The 15065-nt window shown below is 33.3% G+C and overlaps 1 protein-coding gene and 2 long non-coding RNA genes across 4 annotated transcripts in view; all 3 read right to left on the reverse strand.

Moving 5' to 3' along the window:
- The window catches only part of LOC127948317 (uncharacterized), a 2583-nt gene extending 798 nt beyond the window's left edge, over positions 1-1785 (reverse strand). Inside the window, exons 1-2 of the long non-coding RNA XR_008152053.1 lie at positions 1656-1785; positions 1308-1464 (exon numbers count right to left, since the gene is read on the reverse strand). This is a non-coding gene — a long non-coding RNA (uncharacterized LOC127948317). The remainder of the gene's footprint in view (positions 1-1307; positions 1465-1655) is intronic.
- A 3280-nt stretch (positions 1786-5065) lies between these two features.
- Positions 5066-7107, reverse strand: LOC127948575 (uncharacterized). The gene is made up of 3 exons (XR_008152117.1): positions 7059-7107; positions 6244-6375; positions 5066-5120 (listed from the first exon to the last, which is right to left on the reverse strand). It is a non-coding gene; the product is annotated as an uncharacterized LOC127948575 (long non-coding RNA).
- Positions 7108-7825: 718 nt separating this feature from the next.
- LOC127948333 (uncharacterized) lies at positions 7826-14015 on the reverse strand. Of its 2 annotated transcripts, none has more exons than XM_052544754.1 (5): positions 13903-14015; positions 12543-12824; positions 9681-9947; positions 8226-8378; positions 7826-8141 (listed from the first exon to the last, which is right to left on the reverse strand). In XM_052544754.1, the coding sequence occupies exons 2-5, from the start codon at positions 12802-12804 to the stop codon at positions 8047-8049; spliced, it is 777 nt and encodes a 258-aa protein (XP_052400714.1). In that variant the 5' UTR covers positions 12805-12824; positions 13903-14015; the 3' UTR covers positions 7826-8046. The 2 variants fall into 2 exon arrangements, with proteins under 2 accessions (XP_052400714.1, XP_052400713.1); XM_052544753.1 differs by having other exon boundaries at positions 7826-8146.
- Positions 14016-15065: the final 1050 nt, after the last annotated feature.

Here is a 15065-nt window from a genome sequence, read left to right on the forward strand (position 1 = left end):
CGTTCAATTTGAAGAACTAAATACACGAAAAAACACGATGCCTAAAACTTTCAAAATGAATAGCTACAATTCATTAAAAAATTTACATATAACAAGTAATTTATCATAAAAAATGAAGTATTAAATCTAAATATTAGTAATAATGAAAAAACCAGCATGCAAAAATAAAAGTATTAATTATGTATGAAGGATAAAAGAAAAAACAATCACTCATAAAAAAAAAAAAAAGCATATATAAAAAAAACTATGGATTTTAATAAAGTATTAAAAATTATATTAAAATTGATAGGTAAAACCTGATAGCCTGAATGCACTGTAAGTCGCTTTGGATAAAAGTGTCTGCTAAATGCATGAATTTAATTTTAAATTAAATTAAATTAAATTAAATTAAATTTAAAGAAGAATATAAGTAATTAAAATATTTTTTTTATATTAGAATAAAAGTGTGGAATTTCAATAAGTATTAAATAAAAATATCAGTAATTAAAATAAAGAAATGAGCATATACAATATAAGTATTAAATTAAAATGTTAGAAATTATAATAAAAAATACATAAGGTAGGGTGTTTTATGTAGTTGCTATGGTAGGGTGTGCCGGGTGGTTGCTATGGTGGAGTGTTCTGGGCAGTTGCTAGGGTAGTGTGTTCTATGTAGTTGCTAGGGTAGGGCGTTATGAGCGGTTGCTAGGGTGGTGTGTTCTATGTAGTTGCTAGGGTAGGGTGTTATGAGCGGTTGCTAGGGTGGTGTGTTCTATGTAGTTGCTAGGGTAGGGTGTTCTGGGCAGTTGCTAGGGTAGTGTGTTCTATGTAGTTGCTATGGTAGGGTGTGCCGGGTGGTTGCTATGGTGGAGTGTTCTGGGCAGTTGCTAGGGTAGTGTGTTCTATGTAGTTGCTAGGGTAGGGCGTTATGAGCGGTTGCTAGGGTGGTGTGTTCTATGTAGTTGCTAGGGTAGGGTGTTCTGGGCAGTTTCTAGGGTAGCGTGTTTATGTAGTTGCTAGGGTAGGGTGTTCTTTGTAGTTGTTAGAGTAGGGTGTTCTGGGCAGTTGCTAGGGTAGGGTGTTCTATGTAGTTGCTAGGGTAGGGCGTTATGAGCGGTTGCTAGGGTGGTGTGTTCTATGTAGTTGTTAGGGTAGGATGTTCTATGTAGTTGCTAGGGTAGGGCGTTATGAGCAGTTGCTAGGGTGGTGTGTTCTATGTAGTTGCTAGGGTAGGGTGTTATGAGCAGTTGCTAGGGTGTTGTGTTCTTGGTGATTGTGAGACAAAAGTTATGGTTAATTGGTGTTCTGTGGTGTTAGCGCTAACACACCTGCTGCAGCTCACTCCTTCATTAGCGCTACGTAAGGCACTCTCGAGGGTGGGCCGGACCGCAGTCACTCTCAGGACACGCCCACCGCTCGTCATAACCCCGCCCCTTCCTTCAGCACAGTGCCAGCGTGAAACACCTGAATGCCCATCTCTGACACCTGAGACAAATATATATAAAATAAATGCTGGATTTTTAAATAGCAATGCTTTATTTCGAGCTGCTCATTCAAAGAAATGATAATTACAATTTTGTTATACCATTCATTATACTCAAGACTATTTGTAACCTTAAAATTTATGAAGCTGATATATTTATATTTATGTAGATATATTTCTAATGTGAATGCACCGGTGATCTCCAGACCCTTCTCATATGAGGACTGATACCCTGCGCTGACCACGACCACCGTCACAGCAGCTCTGTCACACACTCAGCTCCGTCTGCAGCGTCTTCATCAACACCTCGTACAAAACAGACTCCAGCAGCAGCATCAGCACCTGAGAGACACACAGCCACCTGAGAACTGATCCGGATCACCGAGTCAAACCCAGAACTGAATCAGTGAATCAATCCTGCTTTTGAATCAGTTCAGTACAACGAACAGCAGATTCAGATTCAGCGTCTCAGGGTTTTCAGTCTGATCTTCACAATATATTTTTGAAAAGAATGATAATAAATTGTAAAATATTTACACACACACACACACACACACACACACACATATATATATATATATATATATATATATATATATATATATATAATTTAAATACAATATTTTTGAATAAATTTTATTTTAATTAATTTTTTTAAAATATTTTTTTATAATAATTTTTAATAATTATAATTTTATAATAATTTTTATAATTTTTTAAAACATATAATATATAAACGTATCTTAAATCTTAAAATTATAACTATTTGACAAAAAATACAAATAAATAAATAATAATAATATTTATATATATAGAAATATATAGCATATATAGCATTGTTTAAAATAGAAATATTTTGTAACAAATCTAAAATATGCAGAAGCTTAGGGTCAATATTTTCCCCCTTTTTTTCTGAAATAAATGAATACTTTTAATTAGCAGGGATGTGTTAAATTGATAAAAATGCTAGAAAAGACTTCTATTGTTAGAATATATTTCGATTTTGAATATTTTGAATAAATACTGCTCGTTTTAACTTTTTGTATTCATCAAAGAATCCGATCACAGGGATTAAAATATTTGACATTGAAAAAAAAAAAATCTGAATTTTACTGTTTTTATTTTTTATTTGCTTAATTTTTGTTTTTAATTTAATGCAGCCCTGGTGAGCAGAAGAGACTTTTTTTTAAAAGCATTAAAAATCGTCCCGTTCCCAAACTTTTGAACACTGGTGTATATACATAACTAAGTTACGTTATATAATTATTTATTTTAAATTATTATTATTTTATACATTTTTTTTTTTTTTGCCTTGGTGTTTGAAAAAAAATAAAGTCAATAATTTCACATGATTATTATAAAAATAACTAAACAGCTGAACTGAACCCCTTTGATCGAGTTGTTTTCTCGTACAGCATGTCATTAAATCTGTCGCTGTGTAATTTTCTGATCAAATTTCATCCGGTGTGAATGTGCCTCAAGGATCAACAGACATTATCAGATCAAACAGAGGATTTCCACAGAACTGATCTCACCTTACACTCGGGGTCACCAGTCAAACTCCAGGACCTTGGCTCCCTCTGTAGCCAACATCAGCCCCTGAGACCCAACACCGGCGATGACTGACTGACATTCACTTCTCTAACAGTTCTCATTCTCTTCTCTAGGAATACGTGACTGATCAAATTCACGTCAATCACTCAAACACAGGAACTGATGACTGATAAATGCCTGTCTTTTGTCTGTCACTCAACCACTGGATGATTTCTGAAGATAATATGGAATATAGGGCATGAGATGCGTGCACAGTTTTAATATTTTCATGATGCTTGTTGACTGAAATTACATGGAAAGTTTAAAATTTCTTTATTTATGTTCCACAGAAATCAGTCACATGAAGGTGATACAGTTATGATGACAATATTTTTTTTTATGTTTTAATATGTTTTATAATAATTATACACACACCCACACACACTTTTTTTTTTTTTTTAAATGGAACCATTTATTAAATGGAGATAAAATATTATTTTGCCATTCCATCAGGCTCATCGTATAATCTGATATAGTGAAATTAAGGAGGAAAAGACTCGGGCTCAGTTTTATTGAGAGACTCAATCGGAGCAAAAACATGCATTTTGGTGCAGATCCTGATATTTACAGTATATGATGAAATTCTGATGCTTGTCATGTGAATCAATGAGATCTTAATAACAGAGAGTAACACTAAAAGAGCTTTTACTGGATCAAGAACTCAATCAGAGACAGACGGCATGCAGTAGACAGCAGAGGTTGATCGTGCTTCAGCAGGTTTAAAGGGTTAATCTGAGGTTAAGTGCACTTGTTAGTGTCTGTTAGTCAGTGTCACCCACATACGGCGTTCCCTCTTCTCTCGTGCCATCCACCGTCTTCTGAAGAACCGATGTGTGGATCTCCTGCAGAACTTCCTCTGAAACCTTCACACATCGTTCACTGTTTAACACTTCTGAAAAAAACTATTCTTTTTATTTTATTGATTTTTTGCTGGATTATGTTTTAATATTTAAATTAAATCAAAAAGCATGTCAAATTAATTTACATTACGACAATTATATGACAAAAATGTCATTATTATGGCCCTATAAAGCCCTTTTTTTCCTAATTCCAAATTATTTTCTGCTTGTATTATTTTTAATATTTCTGGATAACATTAAAATTTAAATAATGAATGTATTATATATATATAAAAAGATTTAACAATTGCCTTTATTTTTTAGTAAATAACCTTTTAAAATAAAATAAGTTATATTACTTAAAAAATAACTTTATTAATAAAGTTAAATTAATTAAACTTTCTTTTCTTCTAAACTGGATTCATAAATTAATATATTGATTCAGCTCGTCTGCTGTTTCTGTTTTGTTCAGATATGTTTTATGTATAGTTTTACAAAACTAAAATCAGACCATTCTGTTTTTGCTTCAGATTTCGAAACTATACAATCTGATGTAGATTAGAAACTGCTCTTGTTGCGTGTGTGCAGCATCTTTGTTTGGATCGTGAGTAAAATGCAGTGGTTGCCGCTAATGTTAAATGGAAAGATCACAGATCATTTAGTATTGTTATATTTCAATTTCACAAAGAAACGTGCAGCAATAGCTTAATAAAAAGACACCTTCTCATTTACCGTATAATGTCTAAATAATCTTTGTAAAAATTAAATTGTGAAATCAAAATCGTGAATTGAATTTTGAGTTTTTGCATCTTTACATCTATTAAATAGACGTCATTTATTAGCAAACATTATTTAAATCAACATTTAGAAGATGTTTTCACTAGATATGGTTATTACATACAGTTATAGTCACTATAGAAATTATAACTAACTAAATCAACATTTAACAATTTTTTTAATGTTTTATTATAAAGTTATTTATACATTTAAGATGCATACTATTGTTTTTAAAACATTGTTTTAATATATTTAATTTTGTTCTATTACTTATAGTTTATTTTATTTATTTTACAGACACCTCTGGAAAAAGGAGATGAATATTAATAATAAATATTATAACACGCCTTCATGCACACACAAGGTCTGAACGGGCATGAAGTGTATTTTTGCCGATGACTAGCATGCGCTCCACCATCACGTCTGCTAAACAAACGCTAGTGTCAAAACTGACACATCAAGATAAACATACACAACAACACACTTAACACCCTGTGCACAACTACTTACTTAAACATGAAACAAATGGCACAATTTAATCAAGTGATATTATGTCGAAAAATCTATTTATCCATTCTAGTAAATTAAAAACTATAAAGTAATCATTTTAAATAATAACTATTTTAAACAAGATATGTACATTTTCAAGAGTTTTACTAGGGCATTGCTATATGGTTGCTAGGCAGTTTTGGGTAGTTGCTAACTTGCTAGAATGTTCCTAGACAGTTGCTAGGTCACTGGTTTGTGATTGCCTGCATGTTTTGGGTAGTTGCATTGTATTTGGTTGCTAGGGTGTTGGCAGGCAGTTGCTAGCGTGTTGCTAGGTAGTTGCTAGGGCATTTCTATGTGGTTGCTAGAGCATTGCTACTGTAGATTAGTAGTTTGGGGTAGTTGCTAGGGTGTTTCTAGGCAGTTGTCACAGCATTGCTTTGTTGTTGCCAGGCAGTTTCAATGGTGTTGTGTTGTTGCTAGGGCATTGTTATCTGGTTGCTATGCAGTTACTAGTATATTGCAGTTTTTGTGGTGTTCTGGGTGGTTGCTAGTGTATTGTTTTTTGGTTGCCGGGCAGTTTTGAGTGGTTGCTAGGGTGCTGCTAGGAAGTTGCTAAGTTGTTGCTAGTGTGGATGTTCTGGGGGTTGCTAGGTTAATAAATAAAAATACAACTGTTCATTTTTAGCCACTAAATAATATTAGGTACAGATACAGATTGTATTTTTAATGTGGATATTTAAGGTTAATAAATGCTTCAGAAATATTTTTAATTGTTAGTTTATGTTAAATAATGTAAATAAAAATAACCTTTTTTTAAAGTGTTATCAAATAATTTTAAAAATAATAAATAAATAAAAACTCTTTTGCAGGTTTCTGCAGAGCTAACTGTTAAGTGTCCAAGCAGACATGTTTATTGGTCAATAGCAATAATCTAATAATATATTATCCTCTATCCTACAAAATGTCACTCTCTGTATGAGAAACTGTTTTTATTTCTTCTAAAGATGTGGTCTGATTGCATGAAGTGTTTGACCTATAGGATGCAGTGATGCAAGTTTGATCTTATCTATTAGCGCTGACCTCTCAGTGCTGCTGTAAGACCTTAAATCCCAAAACACATGAACTTCCAGCAGCATCAGGCAGCACATCCATAAACAACCACAGAAGCACTGCAACACTGAAATCCTGAATCATGTGCTCAGTGCATTACATCTGCATGAAACATACCATTAAATGAACATATATAAAGATCGAAACACCATGCATTCGAAGTGCAAAAAAAAAAAAAAACATTTAATTTGCACGGAAAAATACCATAAATAAGACTGAGATTATATTTTTAGTTTAACTTTGCTTTCTAAATAAAATGATCAAATTAATCAAACACACACAATCACAGTCAGAATGTTAACTAGCATCACATGAGTGACCCACATCACGAGATTCAGGGTCTGTTGCTCATTTACGTCTACTGTGAAATTATGTAATAGCATCATCTGAACAGCAAATACAGCATATACTATGCATGCATAATAATGATGCATTAAATCTCTATATTCACGTGCCTGAGTGTGAGCAATTAACATGCATAACCATGATTTTCAGGCAAAACCTTTATAAAAGAAATGGTACTTTAATATGGTTGTAAGATTCAGATGTGCATGCTATTGGAAGGTAATATCAAAGTGCATATGCAATAATATTATAAACAAGTCCACAACTAGTAGCTACTTCAATGGTATTGACCATAAAGACAAAATAATAACAAGGTACAACTGCAACATCATCCAGATAGCAAAAACTGCAAGTTTGATAAACTTTATGGGAATAACCCTTCAAGTGTTTCATGCAACTAACCTGACAATGCATTTCTATAGGTTTAATTGCTGACTTACGTGATTTCTGATGAACAGCGGGGTACAGTGGGGATCCTGTGGTGTTCTGGTCGTGCAACTCCCGCCCTACCACGTGCACTTGTTCGATTCGCCAAATGATTCATTATGTTGAATCAGTTATTTTCATATCTTTTTGTTAAATCCAATCGCAAAATGAGGTGGTATCATAAAACCAGCAATAGCTCATACAATATGTGTAGTTTAAACAAGAATTTAATTATAAACAGCAGTATAAAATAAATACCTCATTTGAACTGAAGCTAGTTGTTCGAATGAATCGATTCGCTCGAAGTGAATCGGACTCCTTGACGCTATACTTTTTAATGAAAAAATAATAATAATAATCATAGTTCAGAGAGGAAATTGTTATGTAAATATATACTATAGAGTTTGGGTGTTTAAACTTTCTGTTTGAAGATTGTTTTATCAACTTCCTTTCGGATGTCGTGGAGAATTATGGTAAATGTAGTTTCTTAGTATAACAGAATCCTTGAGGAATTTCCTACTGAAGTTTTTAATCATAATAAATCCTAAAGCATTAATGGAAACAAGATTCTTATAGGAATTTTAAAACGCATGTCCAATAAATTAGCATTCATGAAGCGTCCAATAAGAAGACATTATTCCAATGTATATAAAGTACAAACATGCTAAAGTATGAGATCCTTAACATGTAAAAGTCAACATATTTATAGTTTTAGGGGGGGGGGGGATGAAGACTTAACTTTACTTATTATATTGACAGATAAACATAAACAGCGAACATGTACATTTCTTGTTTTTTTTATTTGATAAACATGATGCTGCCGACCATTAAGCTCTCGAATGAGACAAAACACAGCAGGATGACAACATCTATTTACAATCCCAAGAATAAATACTGATCCGACATCAAGAATATCTTAATTAAGCACTGATTTGATGATGACGAAATCACAGCGGAGGCAGCTCTGGGCTGCTGAGAAGCTCCTGAGCAACATCTGAGTCTCTAAGAGCGAAGAAAGTCACTCCAGAGCTGTACGCCGCGGGAATCACGAGATGCGTTTTCATGGGATGCTCTTCCTCGCTGATCATCTGTCTGACCTGATCTATAAAGGAAAGAAGCTCACGGTCAGCTCAGTGTAGGACAAGTCAGCTCAAGTCATTATAAAGAAGAGAGGGTCGCACCCTCCACGTTTAATGTTTTCCAGCGCAGGTCGGGATGCTGATCTGAGATCTGTGATAGATGAGCGTCCGGCGTCAGTCTCTTCAGGACGTCTTCACGGCGAATGAGCAAAACAGACTCGCTGCACAGACGCTCGTGAACCTCCTCTTCACTCACTGAAGACACAATAACAAGCTTAGCATCTGAGAAGAAACTGATGCGTCTATATTTATATCTATAGTTTAATCAGAGTATTTTAATGGTGCTACTGTATAACAGCACAGTGTATACTATTATATATATATATATATATAAATATATATATATATATATATATATATATATATATATATAAGTAGCTTATATTTGTGTATTTTCTTTTCATTTTAGTTATTTTATTTTACCTTTTTTGTGTTTTTAAAAATTACTTGGGTTTCCTTTTTTTATATTACTTTAAATATTGTTTTATTAATCTCAGTTGGTAAAATCAGTGTTTCAATTTCAACTCTTCTAATTTTGTTTTAAATGGTATTATATTATATCATAATATAATATATAAATATAGACACTACATAAGTTACAAAATATTAAAAAAAATAAACAAATAACTACTATATATTAAAAATAACTTAATATATAATAGTACCATGATATATAATGAATCTTTATTTAAAAAAATAAGTAATTTATGCTAATTAATAAAAATATTAAAAAATTGACAAATGAGCAGATTATATATATATATATTCAATATATATTCACAGAATTTTTTTTATCATCTATATATATATATATATATATATATATATATATATATATATATATAATAGATGATTAAAAAAACTTTCTGTTGAATAAAAACACAATAAAATAAGATTTTACTGTTATCAAAGTGAAGTGTTAATTAATATTTAGCATTTGTTTTTATTTAATATTTTATGTGTCCAATTTATTTTATAGTTATCGAGTAACTTTTATAGTTTAGTTAATTCGTTTTGTTTTGTTTGTTTTTAAATGTCTACATTACATTTACATTTAGTCATATAGCAGATGCTTTTATTCAAAGCGACTTACAAATAAGGAGAATGGAAGCAATCAAAAGTCTCAGTTAGCTTAATGCATTACACACAGCAAGGGCTTTTTTAAATTCTAAAATAAAAAATAAAACAAAAAGAACAAAAAAAGAATAAAGCAAGTACTTTGTAAATGAACAGAGTGAAAGTCTAAAAGGGGAACGTTTTTTTTTAAGAATAGAATTAGAATAGAGTGCTAGAGTTAGAGGGTCAAATTTAGATAGAATGAACTTTTATTAGTATTTCAGTTTTAGTTATTTTAGAACATCAAATTAAACTAAACAAAAATGAGAAATGTTGCTTTGACAACTAGCTGAAATAAAATTATTATTAAATGGTTTTACTTGTGGTTTTATATGTGGTGCTCATTATAAAGACCCTCGTGGTGTGTGAGTTGGGACACACCCACGTCCAGCGGGTTGGTCATGAACACAGCACCGGGTGCGACTCCGAAGATGAGCTGGTGATGCCAGGCGTCAGGAATCTCTTCTCCTTCAGGAACGGCCCGCTGCATGTTCATGGTGGCGATGGGAACCGCTCCACGCCGAATCCAGTGCGCCAACCACGGCACCAGCTTCAGCCTCCGCCGAGGATACAGGCCAAAGAACCGTCCCACAACACGGCCCCCGCTGGCCTGCTCGGCCCCGGAGACCAGCTGCAGGTGTGTGGCCCCTGGAGGAGCACGAGAGCACTGGTTTAGACAAGCATTTGCTACGCGGGTGAGGAAAAGCTCATAATTAAAGTATATTTTAAATAAACTATAAATAAAATTATGATATTTTAAAACTGAATTATTTGTTTACTAATACATTTAAATCATTTAAATATAAAAAAAAATAATAAATTAAGAAAATTCATATAATCATAGTATTTAGACTGCTCTAATTAGAGTTACAAATGACCTGCTCTTATCATCTGATCGTAGTTGCATCTTTCTATTAATTCTATTGGAGCTTAGAGCTGCATTCTTTTGTATAGACTAGAACAGTTTGTTGGCATTAATGGAAGTGTATTAGCCTTGTTTAAATCGTACTTATATGACCGCCATCAGTTTGTAGCAGTGAATGAAGAGGTCGATCACAAGTGCAGTATGGAGTACCTCAAGGCTCAGTACTAGGGCCGCTACTCTTCACGCTTTACATGTTACCCTTGGGAGATATCATCAGAAAACATGGTGTTAGCTTTCACTGTTATGCTGATGATACTCAGCTCTATATTTCTTCGTGGCCTGGTGAAACACACCAATTTGAAAAACGAACAGAATGCATAGTCGATGTAAAAAACTGGATGACGAGTAATTTCTTACTGATAAATTCTGAAAAAAAAAAACAGAGGTGTTAAATATAGGACCTAAAAACTCATGTAACAACCTAGAACACTGCACTGGCTCCCTATCGAACATCGTATAGATTTTAAAATCTTGCTTATTACTTATAAAGCCCTGAATGGTTTAGCTCCTCAGTATTTGAATGAGCTCTTGTTACATTATAGTCCTTTACGTCCACTGCGTTCTCAAAACTCAGGCAATTATATAATACCTACAATATGGTGCCTAAACTCTGGAATAACCAACCTAACATGTAACATAAATGGTCAGAGGAGAACTGGTCCCCCAACTGAGCCTGGTTTCTCCCAAGGTTTTTTCTCCATTCTGTCACCGATGGAGTTTCGGTTACTTCTCTGGCTTGTTTAGTTGGGGACACTCATATACCGTCTCGATATCGTTGACTTGATTGCAAATGATTGCACAGACATTATTTAAACTGAACTGAGATGATGACATCACTGAATTCAATTATGAACTGCATTTTGCTTTATTCACGCACTGTTTTTCTAATTAATGTTGTTCAGTTGCTTTTAAATAATCTGTTTTGTTTAAAACGCTATATAAAAAAGGTGACTTGACTTGAACAATTAAAATGTTACTAAAACAACAAATTAATAAAACTTAGATTAACAAATTAACTGAAATCAAACAGAACTATAGTTCACTATAGTGTATTTCTTTGGTTATTTTAGCAATTTTGAATGACATAGTTTCTGTTTTCTTTTTAACCCTCTGGGGTCTAAGAGGGTTTTGGGGGCCTGGAGAAGTTTTGACATGCCCTGACTTTTATGCTTTTTTCAGTTGCTTATAAACATATACATGGCTAAAGTCTGAAAACACTGTATACAGTACAAACTGGGCTACAATAATATGTAAATAGCATGTATGTGTTTTTGAGAAAACAACGTTTATGCATGGTTAGTGAAAAACTACAATTTTGAAGTCACTGAAATAAGGTCATAAAACACAAAAAGAACATTTGTTCACGAGACTGTTAAACCTGGAGCTTGTAGCCTAGAATTTTTGCTTCAAAATGATATGAAATTTTCTAAGACACTTTTTGTTTCTTAAGGGCATATGTGAGTATGCGTGTATGATCACCAATATTAGTGTAATTTACACCTGAGAAGACAAAGGCCCGCATAATGAGCTGCATAATGAGTCTTTCAGTCAGCTGTGTGACTGAGAGGAAAGAGTTACAAGAAAGAATGTGAGGAAAATTTTTTTTACATAATTTTATGTTTGTAGTTTATTCAGAATACATTTTATTATCCCACAACATAACTTGAGATTCACTTGCGAGTGCAGTTAAACAGTTTATTAGGAACAATCAAAGCTGACTTTCAAAACTGAATTTTTAGCATCATTACTCCAGTCACACGATCCTTCAGAAATCCTTCTAGAATGAAGTTCAATTCTCAGATGAGTTCCAGGTTCCTGAGTGGGCTTCTCATTTGCATTGGCTCACTTTGCATAAGGTTCTTTTGCAATATTATCGTCACATCTGAAATAAAAAAGTAAGCATGTTGTTTACACAAACTACATTATTAACATTACTGAGATGGTCTCTGATTAATAGAAAAAAAGAACACTATTACCAAATGGCACATTTATAATCATGTTAAACATGTTATGTGAAAACTAATACAAGTAGATTAATAATAATAATAAAAGACTTACTTGTGCTGGATCAAGCCGCTTCATTCTTTTTTCAGAGGTTATCCAAATCTATTCCTCTTGGGGTTAATTATGTCTTATTCCAATCAGCGCGAAACGGACAGTAATATAAATAATAAAAAAAACTTGAAGAACAGTCTCGCTGTTTTGTTATATTTTGTTATATTTTGTTATACTGCTTTGTTATAAATATTGTCCCTTAATGGAAAAGGTGTGATTGCGATCTAAGTGCAAAGAATTGTAAATTTTTAAAGCATCTGTACCGGCCTTGCTGCGAGAGTGCAGGTAATCGTGCAGCGGCGCCTCGTTCCTCCTCAGACTCGTCCTGACGCAGTGATCGACCGTCTCTGGAGTCACCGTGATGCCCAGCGCCTGCAGGACGTCCACCACCGCTGTGGCTCCACACGCCGAGGCCCCGATCTGCAGCGTCTGCCTTTGAACGGCCTCCTGGATGCTCCACAGCATGGCCATGTGGTTCTGGGCCTCCTCAGCTTCGGCTCCGGATCCGGATCCCATCGCCTCCATCTCTTCTGGATGCTGTCGTGCTGGAAACACACGCAAAAGAGCTGCATTTATAAGTGCTGTGCTAAGCCACGCCCCCTCTTTCCAAAGCTCCACCCACAAACACATGCAAATATACCAATACAAGAAAAATCAAATATGTGAAGTGAATCATATATGCCAAAAATCATTAGGACATTACATACACATCATGTTCCATGAAGATATTTTGTACATTTCCTACCGTAAATATATAAAAACTTCATTTTTGATTAGTGATACGCATCGCTAAGAACTTCATTTGGACAACTTTAAAGGTGATTTTCTCAATATTTGGATCTCGGTCAAATATTGTCTTATCATAACAAACCATACATCAATGGAAAATCAATCAATTCATAATTTACTGAAAGTAATAATTGTCGTAAGAAATCGGTGCATATTCATATTACAATTTCATAACTACAAACAATTATAATTTTGTCAGTTGTTATCAATGCATGATTTTATTTGATAAAATTGCATCTTATTTGAAATTTTTACATTTTAGCTGTTTGAAAATGCTAAATGAAACATAAAACTCATTATCTTAATGTTCCCAAGCAACATCACTGTCATCATTATTAATTAAAACGCTATCTTACATTTGTAATCAAGTTTATGTAAAAAAATAAAAATAAATATATATATATATATATATATATATATATATATATATATATATATATTCTAATCTTTTGCCATTTTTAATTATTACCGATTATTATGATCATAAAAAAATGATCTTTTATTGCTGTTTGTAAAATACTGAGGTAAGGCACTGGAGGACGCTGAGTTGCACGTTTTACCATAGGAGGGTTTGGGTAGCATTTTACCCTGGTAAATCACTGAGAGTGATATTTTTAGAGTGTTCTGGAGAACATAAATCATGTCAACACTGCTGCATTCATTCATTACAAAAGGAGCGTTTTAGTTTAACGTTAACGTAGCATTCATCACGACGCTAGCTCAGTGTTTACATGCTGTTATGACGCGGATCCCAGCTTCTAAGATATAGTGAGTTAGCTATGCCGACACAACAAGGATAAAACATCAAAACGAAGCATCTGGTTCGATACAAACCACTTCACCGTGAGAAACTCGACAGAGCAAAACAATCTTCCATTCCCCGCTTGACAGGGTTGTTTTTATTCCTCCATTAGCTCTCGTGACTCCGCTGAGTGTGTTCTGATTGGCTGGTTGGTCTCAGCAACTGTGCTGTGATTGGTCTATCAAATGTGACAGGATTTGCGCATGATACTTGAGTTAGTTACAAACTGAAACGACAGGATTTTCTTAAAGTGCCCCCTATTTTATGGATTTTTGAAAATGATCTTATTCTGTAATGTTGAAGTCTGAAAGTGCACCGTGTATAAAGTTATTTTTTTTCATTAAAAGAAAGAGTGGAGTCTGAGTCATTGAAATATGTCGTTTTTAAAAACTGATCCCAAGCGTTTCATGTTGATGAAAAAATAAAATCGGTAAAAATGGCGGTAAAAAAAAAAATTAATAAAAAATAGCGGTTTCCTCGGTAACAAATGATTCAATGAAAATGAGACCAAAATGACCAATCACCGCAGATTAGCGTCACACAAAAATAAAAGCAAATCCTTTGGGAGTCCTTGAGCAAGTGAGGTAGAAAATAAATGCATATTGTAAGACAATGAAGGTATTTTTTGACCTTGCATGCATGTCAACCTGTTGTTGGGGACTCCCAAAACCAAAATATAACTACTCATAATACTCATAATAGGTGCACTTTAATGCAATTAAAATTAATTTGTAAAAAAAAACATACATTATGCTTTCATTAATTGTACATACAGTCATTTAAAGTAATTTGAATTTGATTTCATTCATTAGTTTTATGTTCAACCCAACAAGAAACATTCTCAGAATATTATTGGTTATGAACAGACATTCTGGTAACATTAATTTAACAGTATGCTGCAGTTTAAGTTAACAAAGTGTAGTAAATACTATAATATACTACAGTATACTATAAATACTAAAGTTTAATATGTATTTACTACAGTTTATGAACTCATATAGTTAATACTAGAGTATGCTGTAGTTTAAATTAACAAGTGTAGTAAATACTAATATAATAGTGTACTACAATTTACTACAGTTTAATATGATAAATACTACAGTTTACTACAGTACTACAGTTTAACAACTCACTATATATAGTCAATACTAGAGTATGCTGCAGTATAAGTCATAAACAGTACTACAGTTTTTAT

Source organism: Carassius gibelio, chromosome B1, assembly GCF_023724105.1.
Source record: "Carassius gibelio isolate Cgi1373 ecotype wild population from Czech Republic chromosome B1, carGib1.2-hapl.c, whole genome shotgun sequence".
In the NCBI taxonomy this organism is placed as follows: Eukaryota; Metazoa; Chordata; class Actinopteri; order Cypriniformes; family Cyprinidae; genus Carassius; species Carassius gibelio.